Raw genomic sequence first — 15,972 nt, 5'->3', positions numbered from 1 at the left:
ATGTTTTAATGATGCTAATTGACATACTCTAATTTTATTTTATTTAATTTCTCCTTTTTTTCCATTATTTTAAGTTGTCCATATATTCAGTAAGTTGATCATAGATTGTCTCAAGGGTCTATAATCGACCTTAGTCTAAATCGATAATGTGTCAATATACAGGATAATCAACACTGATATCAGTATATAAGTCGTACGTGACACAGTCGATTATAGAATTTATATTTAGCATGGTCAATTATTTATTCATACTGTACTCCGAGTTTAAATAATGTTTGCAAATCTTAATTCAGGGACTACTACAGAAATACCAAGAAATCATTATAGATAAATAGAATATCATGAAGACAAAAACTTGAAACTTGTTTATAGATATATAAATGTTCATTGCATCTATATTTATAATTTTTGGGAAAAAAATCCCAAATAAAAAGTCAAAAATGAAGCTTTCATTTACAAAATCATACCATGTAAGTTTCATTAAGCAACGAACTACAAAACAAATAAAATAAAACTACACTAGGGGGATGAAGGGGGGTGACGGGGGTCCAGGTTGAGCCTCTCGGATATGGCTCAAAGAAAACGAGCCATCCATTGAAGCTCTCTGTCCATCCGCCGTTGATCGGCGGCAAGACCCTGGAAAAGGAAATCCAGGTCTGCAATTCTAAGCAACTCTATGTTGTTGATGGTTGTCATTCTGGGCATTGTCCTTAGTGTGTATCTCCTCTTAGCCATCTTTTTCTCCCTTAGTCTTTTCTTTCAAAATTGGGTTTAAAATCGACAAAGGCCTCTTTAAATAGACCAGAATATGAGAAATTGACCAATAGAAGTTGTACACGTGTTGATTGAAGGGGGGAAGGCGTGTGAGAATAAGAAATAAAAATTCGAGGCGGTTGTGACAGTCGAGTCATTTTAAACCGTTGCATTTTCTGAAGTGTAATAATTACATTGAAAAGTTCAGTGTTTGAAGAAAAGGATATCTTTAACAGACTACACAACAGGTCGATGATATACTATGTAGTTTAGACTATACCCCATACACCAAGCTTCAATATATTATATATTTTGAGTCCAGTTGATGTGTAATATGTATAGTTGATTTCATAACTTAGGATGACTGTTTTCAAAATGACACTTTTTCCAATGCGTCATAATTATTTTGAATTCAACATTGTATGAAGAAAAGGGTTTGTTCAATAGACAACCAGGTAGGTTTATTATACACTACGTATTGAGTATTTATTCTGTAAACCAAACACTGATATATTATATATTATGAGGCTAGTCAATTATTTCAGTCTATAAACTAATTAGTATGTAGTATATAATATATGAACTGGAATCGATAATGCACAACAAAAAAAGCCGATTTAAATTGCAGTTCAATGCTTTCAAAACAGAATATACATTACATATTGTCCAGTGCATTTGAACAAACAAAAACATTAAATACAATGCCAATCATATTATCCTACGTTAAGGCTGCATGTTGTTCTCTTATGTCCCGTCCTTTGGCACTTGGAGCACTTGTTTCTTTTCTTGTACCTTGAAGGCTCCAACACACCCTTAACGCATTTCACCTTCCTCCTTTCGAATTTGGGATCGAAATCGGGTGGAAGAACTTGCATTTCTAGATACTCTTGTGCCACACTCCACCCCGACTTCAGTGGTGCTGCACAAATAGGTTCCAAGTATGCAAGGAGGTATGATTTTTTCGAATTTATTTGTGAAGAGTAGTTGTAAATGCTAGTGCCGTATTCGTCCCCGTGCTTCAAACACAATGCTGCCATTGCATGAGCGCATGGCAATTTCACCAAGTCGTACTTTCTGCAAGAACATAACCATCTTGAAAGATTAACTTTTGTGGAATAATCGTAACCAAGAACGGTGAATTCATCGGTGCTTCCGATTATATTGTACACATATAATTTGTCGTCCTCGGTTATTTTTTCCCTCAAGATCATCTCGTCTACGGGAATGAAGGTTGTCTTTGAATTGTCCACCTCCTTATACCTTTTCCTGGATATTTCTCTAAACCTATGTTCAATTGAATTGAAAATGGCCACCACTGGATACTCTCTTTCGTCGCGCAACATTGAGTTGAGCGACTCGGTGATGTTTGAGGTCATGACGTTGAATCGATTACCTGGAAAGTGAGCCCGACTCCACTTTTCAAATACAACTCCATGCTCGAGGAAAGCTACTGCGCTGGAGAATCTTTCTTTAAGGGCGTTGAAGTAGTCATTAAATTCTTCCAACATGTACGCCTTGGCTGCATGGTAGTACAAATAGAGAGAGTAGAAACAATGGTGATTTATTAAGAGATTTTCACCGAGATGCCTCATACAAACACCGTAATGCGCAAACGGATAATACCTTGCGAGGCCGTTGGCTATGCTTACGTGTCTGTCGGAGATGACGCACAGCTCTAGTTCGTCGATGACAAAGGCCTTAAGCTTCTCAACGAAGAAGCCCCACAATGCATCGTTCTCCTTATCCACCATACAATACACTAAGGGATAGATATGATTCTACGTATCTTGAGCGACAGCGGACAACAGCACGCCCTCGTACTTGCTGGACAAATGTGTGACATCAACGACAACGACCTTTCTCATGTGTGCATATCCACAGATGGAAGCCCCAAACACCATAAAGTAGTAAATAAATCTGTCAGACTCCTCATCAACCATGAGAGAATTAATAGACCTGGGGTTAAGGCCGCTCAAAATATATGAAAATGCGGGAAGCACTACATATCCGTGCTCGGGCATACCTCAAACTATGTTCTTCACAATGACGCCTGCCATCCAACACTTCCAATAGCCCGGCTTGCAATGTAGCTCCCTAAATACGATCCTCTCAATCTATTTCGGGCTTGAACCTTTGTTGTCGACAAAAAAAATCAAAATAAGTGAGGCAATGACCTCCACGGTGACATTCTTGTGCTTTCCCGTAACATGATCAACGCCACAAGTATGCTCTCCCACTTACTTGTGAACATGAAACCAACCCGATTCTCCGATAGCACATGCGGTACCATCCACCGGCAAGTAGGATCTACGTACCTCACCCTCAAGTATTTCGTACAACTCTTTACCTTTGTGTAATTGAACGACATTTTCACTGACTCCTGCTTCAACAAAAGATTCAACGTTTTCTTATCCTTGAATGTTTGTCCTACAAAAAGATTGAAGCCGTCCAAAAAAGAGTGGCTTCTCGTGGTTCGAGCTGCCCATCCTCACCTCCTCCCACTCCTCTTCTTCATAATCTTCACTATTATCCCATTCATCACCACTCATGCTATCGTATTTCGTTGAGGTATCATCCACAGTCGGAGGTGGGGTTGGGGGTGGGGGTGAAGGTGAGGGTGGGGCTAATATGGAAGCTTCTTCCCGGGACCTTTCAACAACTTTAACCCACAATATAGGTCTGGAGTAATCAGAATCAACGCAAAGCATATATAATTCTACGTGTATATCATTCTTTATGAACGTTGGATGGATTTTCCCCCTCCCGTTCATCAAGTAACTAAATACCACCTCGCTTTGATCACAACTTAATTCACCGCTCTCCATTACGCTTTTAACCATATCGGCGTATGAACCATTGAGATGAAGGGCAATGGACACTGTCTCCTTAGACGCGATTTTCCAAACCAACATTAAGGAGTCTCCTCCTATTCACCAGAAAATATACAACTAACAACCACGTAATCTATAATAGACATAATATACCTCGATAATAGTATTCAATAGACTTGAATAGTGGTTTATGCGCCTAGACTTAATAGACTAGGGTCGTCTTCTTCCTAGCTGTTGGCCGTACAGTGCACGATCGATCCTTTTTCGATGACCACCGAAATAATTTGACGAATTTCAGCTTACAAACAACCTAAGGAGTGTTGGAATGTTGCTATTGAGCCAAGAATCGATTTCGAAATGTGGGACTAATTTTTAAGCTTTTTGTATGAAAATGAAAGAAAAATTGGAGCTAAAAATAAGCAAAAATGGCTTATAACAATGGAGATAATGTCATTTTTCGATGGATGCCGGAAAATTCGACGAAAAATGATCGTAAAATCAAGGAAATGGTGCCAAAATTGGGTGGTTGCTAGTAGATTGGTTGAGAAGCTTTGGGATTTTTTAAAATTATTTATCCAATATTTATATTTTTGAAGATGGACTAAAGTGTAATTTTAATAAAATTGGGGTTGAAATGGGGAAAAAAGCTAAAGTGTAGATTTTGTAAGTTGAGTGCTAGGGTTGCATTTTATTTTTGTGGTCCCATAAAAGTGTCTGTTTTTCCAATTAAAAAAATGGAAAAATTCAGAAATAGCAACTATAGAATCTTAATTGTAACTTTTATAGCAACAGTTTTATAATTACGAAAAATAGCAAATTGTATTTTGTATTTAAGTAAACTGTTGCTATATAAATACATATACAATAAGATTTACTTCCCTTTTTTTACTCAAATTAGTTGAGTTAAATAAGGAATAATTATCCCATCTAATTAAATTCCCATAAATTACTCTTATTTAAATTAGTAGATTCCTTTTTCAAATCAAACTCAAATATGAAGATTATTATTTCCATGATCTTCAAAATTTCAAAATATCATTCTCTTATATCTCTAATTATTTTTTCTTATTAGGTTTTTTATTTTATTTTTATTTTAATTTTTTTCCTTTATCATTTTTTCTTTCCACTTTATTTTCTCTCTTCTACTTCTCTTTTTTTTCCTTTTTCCTTTTTTATTTATTTTTTATTTTTTCATTTTTTTTCTTTTCCTTTTTTTTTTTTCATTTTTTTTGTTATTTTTTTATTTTTTTCACTTTTGTTTTTACACTTCTATTTCTAATTTCTATTTCTCTTTCTTCTTTTTTTCCATTTTCAGTTCTTCTTTTTTTTTTGGATTTTTATTTTTTCGTTTTTGTTTTTTTCTATTTTGTTTTTACTCTTCTATCTCTATCTTTTATTTTTAAAATACAAATATCTATATCATATATACATATTCAAAAAATATACAAAATAAATACACATACAGATCTGTATATGTATTTACGGTAAAAAACATACATATATATCTGCATATGTATTTACAGAAATACATATCTGACTCACATGCATATATAAACATATAGGACCCAAAATCTCTATAATAAAAATGACAATCATATACATATACATATAGGTAGTAAAAAAATACATATACATATCTTAAAACAGTAAAAGAAAACAAAAAAGTACAAATGTTACCCTCTAAAATGACATAGTATGTACAGTTCAAAGATAAATCCATCCAACACCGTATAAAATACATGTAGCTCTGCATATGTATTTGCATAATACATACCTGATTCATATGTGTATTCTTATTTTATATGAGTTACCTTTGTATTTCGCAAATACATATGAAGATATATAGTATAACTATGTTTGTTACTGTTTAATATAGAAGAGAGAAAATAAAGTGGAAAAAAAATTAATAAATAAAAAAATCAAAATAAAAAATAAAATGATAAAAAAATAAGATGAAAAAAAAACTAACAAGAAAAAAGGTATAGAGATAAGAGAGTGAAAGACGTGTTTTATTTTGAAATCTTGAAGATCATGGAGATAATTATCTTCAAATATGAAAAAGAAAACAAAAAGTAAAAAAATGAAAACTTAAAAAAAAAGAAGAGAAATAGAAGAGAGAAAATAAAAAAATAAATGATAAAAAAAATAAGATGAAAAAAAAAGATAAAAGATATGGCTATATTTGGGGGAGGTGAAATGGTGGAGTGAAAATAGGAAAATATAAAGTGGTGAGAGTAAAATATGGACTTACCTAATTAATGAGTAAATGTTACTCTTGCTATAAACTGTAATTTTACAAAAGTGTTGCTATTTAGTGTAATTATAGTCTTAAATATGCCATTTTCTATATTTTTTTCCTTAAAAAAACTGTGTCTAAGTGTCAAAAAAGGTTTGGGAAGTGGCTTTTAGCCAACTCCCCCCACTTACTGCACAGATTATCAATTATGGTAATAAATATATTTTATTTTTTTTTGGGAAATAAATAGCAAGAAATATCTTTTTGAAATAAGAAAGGATTGATTATTTTGTTCAACGTAACCACAATTTCATATACACGATCTTATAGTGACATTTTATAAATCTATAGTAAGTACAAAAAGGATAATTCGTATTAAAGTTCTCACTATCCGCTTCAGAAATGGACCGAATCTGTAGTATGATGGACATTAAATAGGAGTCACGAAAGTATGAACGTACATTACCTACAGTTTGTTGGTTCTAATTCAATTTGATTTAAAAAGTAGGAGTTGATATTTTCTTCAGTATAAACAATCCTTATTCCGAAGGCAAAGTGAATATTTAAGCTAAAATGAGAAAATATTACTAGAGCATGATTGTAAAACCAGTAGTATAACTTGAGCGCAAGAAAGTGATCTTTGGAGGGATAGGAAGGCATTACTAAAGGAAAAGGAATTAAATAAATCAAGAAGAATTAAGCTAAATGTTAGTGCAATATACCACAAATTATAATAATTAGTATAGTTGAAAATAAAATGACAACAATAAATATAAATATATCAAGGTTGGGGCACGGATTCAAGTCTACTGCAGCCGGCCAATTGAAGAATTCAAAGCTCCACCAGAAGAACACATTTCTTCAACATATAAAATTCTCTTTTGTTTTGTATAGTGAATATAGTTTGGAGACTTCGAATATTTTTCTTTGTCTCAATTCAACTCTCTTTTTCACTAATATAATTACTCTATCTTTTAATAGTGAATATAGTTGAAGATTTAGAATATCTTAGTCTCAACTTTCTCTGTCACTACTACACACTATTGTATTTTTCCTTACTTTTCATGTTTCTCTTCTTTTACACAAAGGAAGAAACACCACTATCTATAAGTGAGAATTCATCCTTAAATTGAATAGGAAGAAGGTGGGCATAAATTTGATAGATAAATGGGTTATAGTAGGTTACAAAAAACAAATGCCATGAGAGTTATAAGAAACTAATGATCATATAGATTATAAGAAAGCAATGACTACGAGAGGTACAAAAACTAATGATTATACGAGTTTCAAGAATGTTAAGCCACTTTATCTATTTTATATCGACTAAGAGGGTGTTTGGATAGAATTAAAATCTGATCAAACTAGATTTTAATCACTTTTTTAACTTTTGTAGGTCTTTGATAAAATTAAAAAGAGTTTAAAAAAAAGTTAAAAGTGGATTAAAAAAAGAAAAAAAATTGAGAAGCTGGATAACCCCAGCTGTTTACTTTTTAGATTAATTTTTTTTTTAGATTTGACCAACACATTTGCCTTTTTATCCCTTATATTTTCTTCTAATTCCGATAATACCTTAAACTTTGTAGCCCTTATTGATTTTTCTTTCTTTTTCTTTCTGCCGCTTTTTTTCATCTTTTCCCTCCAATTTTCTCTTCATCTTTCTCCTTTATTTTCAGAGAATCCATCATTACATAAGAAAACTCTCAAAAAATTTATCGTCAAATCGAGCTCATGTTAAGTTCTTCTCTATCCGTTAATATAGAATCTCCGCGTGTTCTTTAAATTTTAAAAATTGATTCTTTTAAATAGTTTGTTTCATTCCTAAAAATTTTATGTTGTTTACAAGCTTGCAATATTACAATATAATACTATATTTATATAGAAAATATCTTAAAATTTTTATTTTTTAATATTTAAAAATAAAAAAGTAACTTATATTTATAAATTGACCTGGCATAATCACTTTATGTTGAAAGTTTATTTAAATATAAATTATTTTTAAAGTATTAGAATTAAAAATCATAAATAATTCACGTTATTATGTGTTAACAACATTAAGAATATTTAAGTCATTTTGACAACAAAAAAGTAATTCACAACACTTGTTTACCAAACACATCAACAATTTTTTTTCAGTTTCAGCATTTTTATCCAAACACTTATCTGCTTAATTTAAAAACACTTATTTTAAACTTTTAATCACTTAAGCTAAAAAATAATTTTTTAATCCTATCCAAACAGGCTTTAAATATCATACACTTAAAACATAATAATTTTACTATTAAAATACAACAACATTAAGTATATAGTAGCCCACCCAACATTAAATATATAGTAGAAAAAGCAAATATGTGGTAGATCCTATTGACTATTCAAGTAATGATCTCACTAATAAATCCGCATGAATTGTTGAAACTGTTATTTACGTTGGTCGTCCGCTGCCTAACTTATTTATTATCTATAATCTATATCTATAATCTATCTATAATATATTAAAAGTGTAAAGTTCTTTAGAAAAGCGATTTGAACTTTTTCTCTTTCATTAAAATACTCCTCAATAGACAAAATCATTTTTCACTATTTTTTTCAAATAATTATTATTCAAATATTTAGAATATATGAAAAAAAAAACTAAGGAAGAATCTCATACCTATAAGGAATTAAATGTAATGAGCCAAATTTTTTGTTAACTTTTTACGGAAAACTCTATCTATAGAAAGGGAAAAAAAATAAAAAAAAAAATTTATATTAAAAAAATACGTATGACAGATTTTTAAGAAAATTTTTCACAACAAAAAAAATTATATATATGGAAAGGGAAAAAATGTAAAACATTATATTAAAAAAATTACGTGTGACAGGTTTTTAAGGAAACTTTTAGGAACAAAAGTTCTTATAAAAAAAGAAAACACGTTACTTCAAAATTTTTGATGGAAAAAAATTCAATTTCCTAAAGTTATGTTGTAGTATTAATTTTATATCACAATTATTTTTATTTTCTTTCGCAACATAAAAATAAGAATCTTCCATGTTTAGATTATCCTTTTTTGTAGGATAAGGTATTGGAGAATTCTTTTTTTCTATAATAATATAATAATATCCATAATGTAAAATTTATTGATAGACATATTCTAATAACTTTTTTTTCATGAGCTCTAAAGGTGTCATCTACAATCACAAAATGTTAGGTTTAATTTTATTGTTCTAATATTTCAATTATCGTATTGTTTTATTGTAATTTCTGTTATGTTCAAGTCTACGTTGCAGATGAATGTTTCGTTGAACTTTGAGAAATTTGCATTAAGGTTAGATTTGATGATATCATTGTGATATTCTCGAATACAATAGTTTTTGTTCTGTTACTATTTGTTGTATTTTCAAGTGATAGATTAACGTTTGATCGGACTTTAAGATTTTTTCTTAAGGTTTAATTGCATTATTATGATATCTTGATTATCGTATTATTTTATTGAATTTACAGTGGTAGATGAATATTCGGTCTGACTTTGAGAAATTTTTGTGTAAAGTTTAATCAATTTGTTTTGTTGTAATTTCTGATCTATTATTTTTATTATTTTCGTGATGTGATAATTCACATCGTAGGAGATGATCAAGATAGTAATACTTTGTATATGACTTCACATGAAGTACACGTGCAAAGTACATATATTTGACTAGAAATAACGGTGCATATGTGGTAGTACAACCGATGTTGATAGTACATATAAAACAAATTGTCAACATACACTCTATGAAATGCAGATGAAGGAAATACTTCACGGAGATGTTAACAAATTTGATGAAAGATGAAAGTTGATATAAAATTAACTAATAGTAATCAAAGTATATTAATGGAACAAAGGAGGAATTTTGTTATTACTATTTTTGCTTGCACACATTTCCTACATAATAAATGAGCTATTTATAGCCCCAAAATGGTCCTATTCCACCTAAGAGGAGGATGAATTGTATTTGATTAATAAAACACATAAGCAGACCCCTATGGACGAGGCTCTTCTCCAGTAGATGATCTCTCTAGTTGTTGCAGTACACCATTATTCTTCTAATATCTGTCCCATTTTAAATCTAATGATCAGCATTTAATAACTCCTTAAATCATGGTTAAGCCTTCTAATTATCTGATTAGACAAAAATCTTTCTACTCCTAAAGCATCGGAAAAAATTGCTGAAAAATTTCTGGTTAAAATTCAATATTTTCTTACCATGAAAAAACTCAATAATTATCAGCAAGAACAAAAAATTCATTCGTCTACACTAACAACTAGAACTTACAAGAAAAAACCATCTCTCTATTGATAGCAAATTTTTTTTCAAAAATTAAGTGACAAAATCAAAACAGGTTCTTCTTCGTTTTTGCATTATTTTTGATAATGTAATATCAAATACATTCGTTTCTTCTGATTCACTTGGTGAAAAATATAAATAAATATCTAAAATCTGTTTTATAAAATGTCTCAACTAGGTTGTTTGAGAATTCTACGTGAAAAATGAATATTTAAAGTAGTGAGAATTCTTATTGAAGGATGCATTGTATGTCTATATGTGATCACTAGTATGAACCTCAACTATTGATGCTTGCGACAAGTTAGAAACATGCTATTTGAAAGCTATCTGCTTCACGATTTAGTATACTCTCTATAGGTATTGTAATTCTTCCTTTGATAAAAAGTTTATATTATTGTTTTCAAAATTATAATTAAATATTATTTTTTTATTTAGACTTTTTTAATGTAGATTTATGAATCCCATATCAACTAAGTCTCAAGGTGAATGTAATGTGTCAATAAAACTTGGGATGGGATTTGGTTCTGATGAGCACGCCTATGAATGCTATAATGAATACGCAACTTCGATTGGCTTTAGTGTTCGAAAAGAATATGCTAATAAAAATAGAGTCCAAGGTTATGTGACTTCAACAAAATTTACGTGTTATAAGGAAGGTTACAGAAACATAAACAAATGAGATTCGATTGTCAAAAAGCACAGAAAGGAAACCAGGACAGGGTGCTTAGCTCATATTATTATTAGTCATCAATCGAATGGAGTGTTTCACATCACTTCGTTTGAAGAAAAACATAACTATCCTCTTGTTGATCCTACTTTGTCTTATCTCTTACCGTCTCAAAGAAAGATAAAAGTTGTTCAAGCATTTGAACTTGAATTGTTGGATGATTCAGGAATACGTCCGAAAGTTTCATTTGAATATGCTGCTCGTCAAGTGGGAGGACAATCTTTTTTAGGTTACACAAAGAGGGATCATAAGAATTATCTTAGGGACAAAAGACAAGAAAGTTTGAAACATGGGGTGGGTCGTAGCTTGGTGAATTATTTTAAAGAAAAATCACTAGAAGATCCTGCTTTTCGATTTTCTTTGTAGTTAGATGATGATAGTTTGATCACTAATGTATTTTGGGTTGATGCAAAGATGATAAGAGATTTTAAGATGTATGAAGATGTTGTGTCTTTTTATACACCATATAGGACAAATAAAGAGTATCGACCCTTGGCATTGTTTGTTGGTTTGAATAATCACAGTGAAATGATTATATTTGGTGCAGCTGTCCTGTACGAAGAATCAACTGAATCGTTTGACTGTTTTTTTAACGCATTCTTTAGGATTATGTCTATAGATAAACCACAAACATTCATGACAGATCAAGATCCAGCAATAGCCTCTGCTGTCTCATCAGTAATGCCCCAAACATATCATCGCCTATGTGTATGCCACTTAGAAAAAAAATGAGTTTAAACATCTTAACCATATCTTTAGAGCTAATTCATTATTTTCGAAAGATTTTAGCAAATTTCTTTATGATTTCGAATATGAGGAGGATTTCTTAAGTGCATGACAAGATATGCTTGATAAATATGAACTCGAAGATAATAGTTGGTTGAAAGCTACATTTACTATAAGGGAGAAATGGTCAATGACTTATGAAAGAAATATATTTTCAGCAGGTATGTGAAACACACAATTAAGTGAGAGCTTTAATGGATCTTTAAGGGGATATTTGAAATCTGGTGTGGATATTGTTCAATTTTTTAAGCATTTTGAACGGTTAATAGATGAAAAGCGCACCAATGAGAATAAGTCAAATTTTGATATGACCCAAAGAATACCTATTTTGAAGGTTAAGCTTTCTTTACTGATTCATGCCAGGGATATATATACCCCAACTATATTTGACATATTTCAAAATGAATGGGAAAGATCATTACTTGTTTCTGTTAAGGACATTCATGATGAAGGAGATTTTTGTACATACAATGTTAGAACTTATGGAAGTGTTAAGGAGCATGCAATAATTATGAAACGGTCAGTAACTCAAGTTTATTGTAGCTGCAAAATGTTTGAGTTTATGGGTATACTATGCAGACATGCTTTAAAGATCCTAGATATATTGAATGTGAAAGATATGATACCTGCATATTATATACTAAAGATGTGGACAAAAGATGTTGCAAACATGCATGAGATGGATATCAATCTAGTAACAAAAGACTCTAATCCAAAAGTTGAAGTTATTGCGAGGTATAAACATTTATGTTAAACTTTTATCCAAATTTCAAGTAAAGCTTCTGGATGTAAAGAAGGGTATGAATTGGCTGCAATATTTGTGAACGAGCTAATTACAAAGTTAAACGATATAAAGAAGAGAAAAGAATCTGTTGAAGAGCCGATTCAAGACAATAATATCCAAAATGAAGCGAATGAGACAGTGTTTGTTGATAACTCAAATATCTCAAAGGTAACTGGGTTAAAATAGAAGCAATCAACTCGTCGTTCTAATACTCGACCAAAGAGTTTTATGGAAAAGGCCCAGAGAAAAAATAAGAGTTCATTGCCAAAATCTCCACTTGGCCAAACTGATGAGCAGTTAGATAACTTTCTATCTCTTTAATTCCCATGTCCTACTTTATCAGATGCATATGGCTACGGTGTCTCACAAAATTTTAATTATTTCTTGTTTATTGTAGTGTAACAACTTATATTTTTTCTTTAAATAATAGGGTATGGCAGAAGGAAGCTTTCCTCCATGGTGCCTTTAACAATTGTCTCAAGGATCATCCCATCATTCCCATGGAAGTCTGAGTCAATTCTTAAGAGTTAGTAAACAAGTTTAAGATGCTGCTCTTTTTTCTCCTTCTAATAAGTAATGTACTCATCTCGATACATGTTTTATCTTAACTAATTGCAGGATGTTTTATTTAATTATTTCAATAAGTGATCTCAACGTTGATTATAACAACTTCAAAAAGGCAGAGGTTTCATGGTGATGGCGATTTCTGCAACCATAGTGTTGATCGCCAAAATACAGAACATTATTTAGCATCCTCTATTAATAGAGTTGCTTTTAAGCATCAATCTGCTTTATTATTAGCCTGAAATGTAAGAATTCAATAAACAGATTATTTAGGGTATTATTTAGTTTAAAAAGAGATGCAATTGCGTCTACCTCGTTTTTCAATTTTGTGTTACCTTAATGAAGCTTGTGTCAATACTTTGCTTAAGTTTGTTAATCTTTTTAGCTTAGGAGCCATTGTTTGCCTTTGGTTTCTGCTCTTTTGACTAGTTAAAGCTTATACCTCTATTTTTTTGTTTCTCGGGTTAGTGGACGAATTTGTCGAGTTGAAGCTTATGCCTCTGTTTTACATACAGTTGTCTATTTGAAATGTCCTCATTCATAATGGTTGTTTACAAAGAACTTAGTTTCCTTGCTTACCCACTGTGTAAGTCCTTGTATATTTCATATGGTTTTTGCGCTGGGCACATATTTCATTTGTGCAATTCTATTGTGCAAGTCCTTGCACATTTCATATATTTTTTCCATTCAACTACTGAATCGTATGGTGATTCATGATCTTATGACTATCTACTTACAGTTTCAACTCTCCTTTTTTGAAGCTTTGCTCTCTTTAGCTTTGTTAAGAAGTTCGACGTATAAAAAAAATGAACAAACTCTCAATAGAAATGTCATATCTAAAACATAAAGACACATGAAAACAGAACGAAAATATATTTTTGAACACGTGCACGCTGTTCAAAGATATCCCATGGATTTAGTTAAGGTGTGCGAAAATTGACCTGGTCACCATAGTTATAAAAAAATAGGATATTATGCGAGTTCCTTCTCTCTTGTCCTTTTTTTTTTCATTTTCACCTTTAAATTACAGAAAATTATGCAGTTAGTCTAATGCACGTTTCTTCGTGCAAGAAATAAACTTTTCCAACATTTCTTCGGTCATCATAGTTGAGATAGCGTTTGAAGCCTTTCCCAAAGCCAGTAGCAGTATTTTTCAACTCTAAAAATACTATTTCTCAATCCACTTAAAACTGAGGATTCTTCGATGATTACTAAACAAGTTGAAACACACGCGCGGACATGATCCTTTTGATAGGGCGAATATGTATGGATAATGGTTGAGTAAGATTTCAAATCACAATGACCGCACAATCTCATCTAAAAACTTAAGCGGTTAAAGAGAATGAAACCGATTTACGAAATATACAAATGATTAACCTGTGAAAACTTGACATCATCAGCAAATAAGAACAACAAAAATAATGTGATCAACCTCAAAATCAATAGTACTTCAAGTAATTCCTGACTTTAGTGAGTGAGGTAACATACAAATTGGTGATAAAACTTCCTGGAAACTCTTATAGTGACAAAGATTAGGGTCATGGCGATGTCCTTTCAATTCAAGTTCATCACATCATTAGAGAAGAATATATCCCTCAAACTATCAGGCACAACTTAGTACTGTAGGCTTATATAATCATCTGTGCATTTACAAAGAATAACATAATCTCATTCGAATGATGAGACTTCTTTTTTATCAAAGAATAAACTAGAAGGGCCATGATCAAGCTGCACAACAAGCCTTACAGGACTCTCCGTGCCTTCTTCAATAGACAGTTTCCCACGATTGTAGTTGATATCCATTTTCACAAAAATAGGGCAGACGCAATTGATCTATATAGATGGATACTTCTTGGCCCGTTGTCCATGATCCTGGAGTACACGTTCATCGCTGCTTTAGAGAGCATGTAGGCTGACATGAAAGAATGCCAACCTTTGGCTTGAACTGAATCTTCTTGAAGTCATTCAAATATTCATTTATTTCTCTTCTATTTTCTATTCTGTGAGGTGTTCAGTGTCACTTAATACTCCTTTAGCCCATTCATGTTTCAAGTTCTGAAAATGCAATCAGGAAAATTTCACTCAGCTACTCATGTGTTATTTACATTGAATTATCGAATTTTCTAATAAATAACCTATCTTAATTATTTACAAAATGTGTATTAAGTTTCCTGCGATTGTAAATGTATTATGCAGACAAACATCCCCTTCAAATCTTAATGAAAATCAGAAAATTGACAAGACTAAAACCTACCTTAATCATTTAGGTTATGTATATTGAGTTTTCTGTGATTGCTAATATATTATGGAGACAAACATCCTCTTCACATCTTAATGAGAAACAGAAAATTGACAAGACTAAATCCAAGTTAGCTAGTTTATATGAAATAAAAGAGGTATGAGGTCCCTTTTTTAGGGAGTGTTTTATCCTCACTGTGGGACATTTAAGCACAAATCCAAATTTAGTTGGGTTCCAATGAGAATATCGAATAAAAAATTATAAAAAATGTATGAATCTAATGATCGACAAGATCGATGATTAAAGTTTGGAGGTACATGAAAAACTTTAAAATCCTATAAATGAGTTTTAACTTTTTATTTGGAAAGGAGTAGTGTATAGATGGCAAATAAAATCAGCCAAGAATAGAAAGATTTTTGCCTAATTTAATGCTGCCCATAAAAAAAAGTACCACCCCATACTATACAAGAAAAGTCTAAGCCACACCTAAATTATATAAGTGACCTATTACACACCTTAACTATATAAAAGTGATATTATTACCTCCCCGCGACCCTCATTCTAAGGCGCGTGTGTTACACTTATTTTAGGCGCGTCCAGCCTATTAAATAACGAAAGAAAACGGCTAAAAATATTAAGGAAAAAGGCATCGTTTCCACCCCAAACTATAGTCGAAAAGTCGAATCCACACCTAAACTATATAAGTGGCCTATTACACACCTTAACTATAAAAAAGTGATACTTTTTACT

At 31.5% G+C, this 15,972-nt stretch overlaps 1 protein-coding gene and 1 long non-coding RNA gene across 2 annotated transcripts; one reads left to right on the top strand and one right to left on the bottom strand.

Moving 5' to 3' along the window:
- Positions 1-573: 573 nt before the first annotated feature.
- Positions 574-2,504, bottom strand: LOC124897583. Its single transcript, XM_047410514.1, has 2 exons — positions 1,581-2,504; positions 574-636 (listed from the first exon to the last, which is right to left on the bottom strand). Exons 1-2 carry the CDS (start codon positions 2,502-2,504, stop codon positions 574-576), a joined length of 987 nt encoding a protein of 328 aa, XP_047266470.1.
- A 9,529-nt stretch (positions 2,505-12,033) lies between these two features.
- Positions 12,034-13,379, top strand: LOC107854349. The gene is made up of 3 exons (XR_001669993.2): positions 12,034-12,587; positions 12,850-12,945; positions 13,038-13,379. It is a non-coding gene; the product is annotated as an uncharacterized LOC107854349 (long non-coding RNA).
- The last annotated feature ends 2,593 nt before the right edge of the window (positions 13,380-15,972 follow it).

The sequence above is a fragment of the Capsicum annuum genome, chromosome 1 (genome assembly GCF_002878395.1).
Source record: "Capsicum annuum cultivar UCD-10X-F1 chromosome 1, UCD10Xv1.1, whole genome shotgun sequence".
Lineage (NCBI taxonomy): Eukaryota > Viridiplantae > Streptophyta > Magnoliopsida > Solanales > Solanaceae > Capsicum > Capsicum annuum.
This window is presented reverse-complemented; position numbering and strand designations above follow the sequence as displayed.

Coding starts and splice junctions, on each gene's coding strand:
- LOC124897583 (XM_047410514.1), bottom strand. CDS start 2,504: ATGGTGGATAAGGAGAACGATGCATTGTGGGGCTTCTTCGTTGAGAAG. Junction 637..1,580: donor CCAAATTCGAAAGGAGGAAG/GTGAAATGCGTT, acceptor TTCCTTTTCCAG/GGTCTTGCCGCCGATCAACG.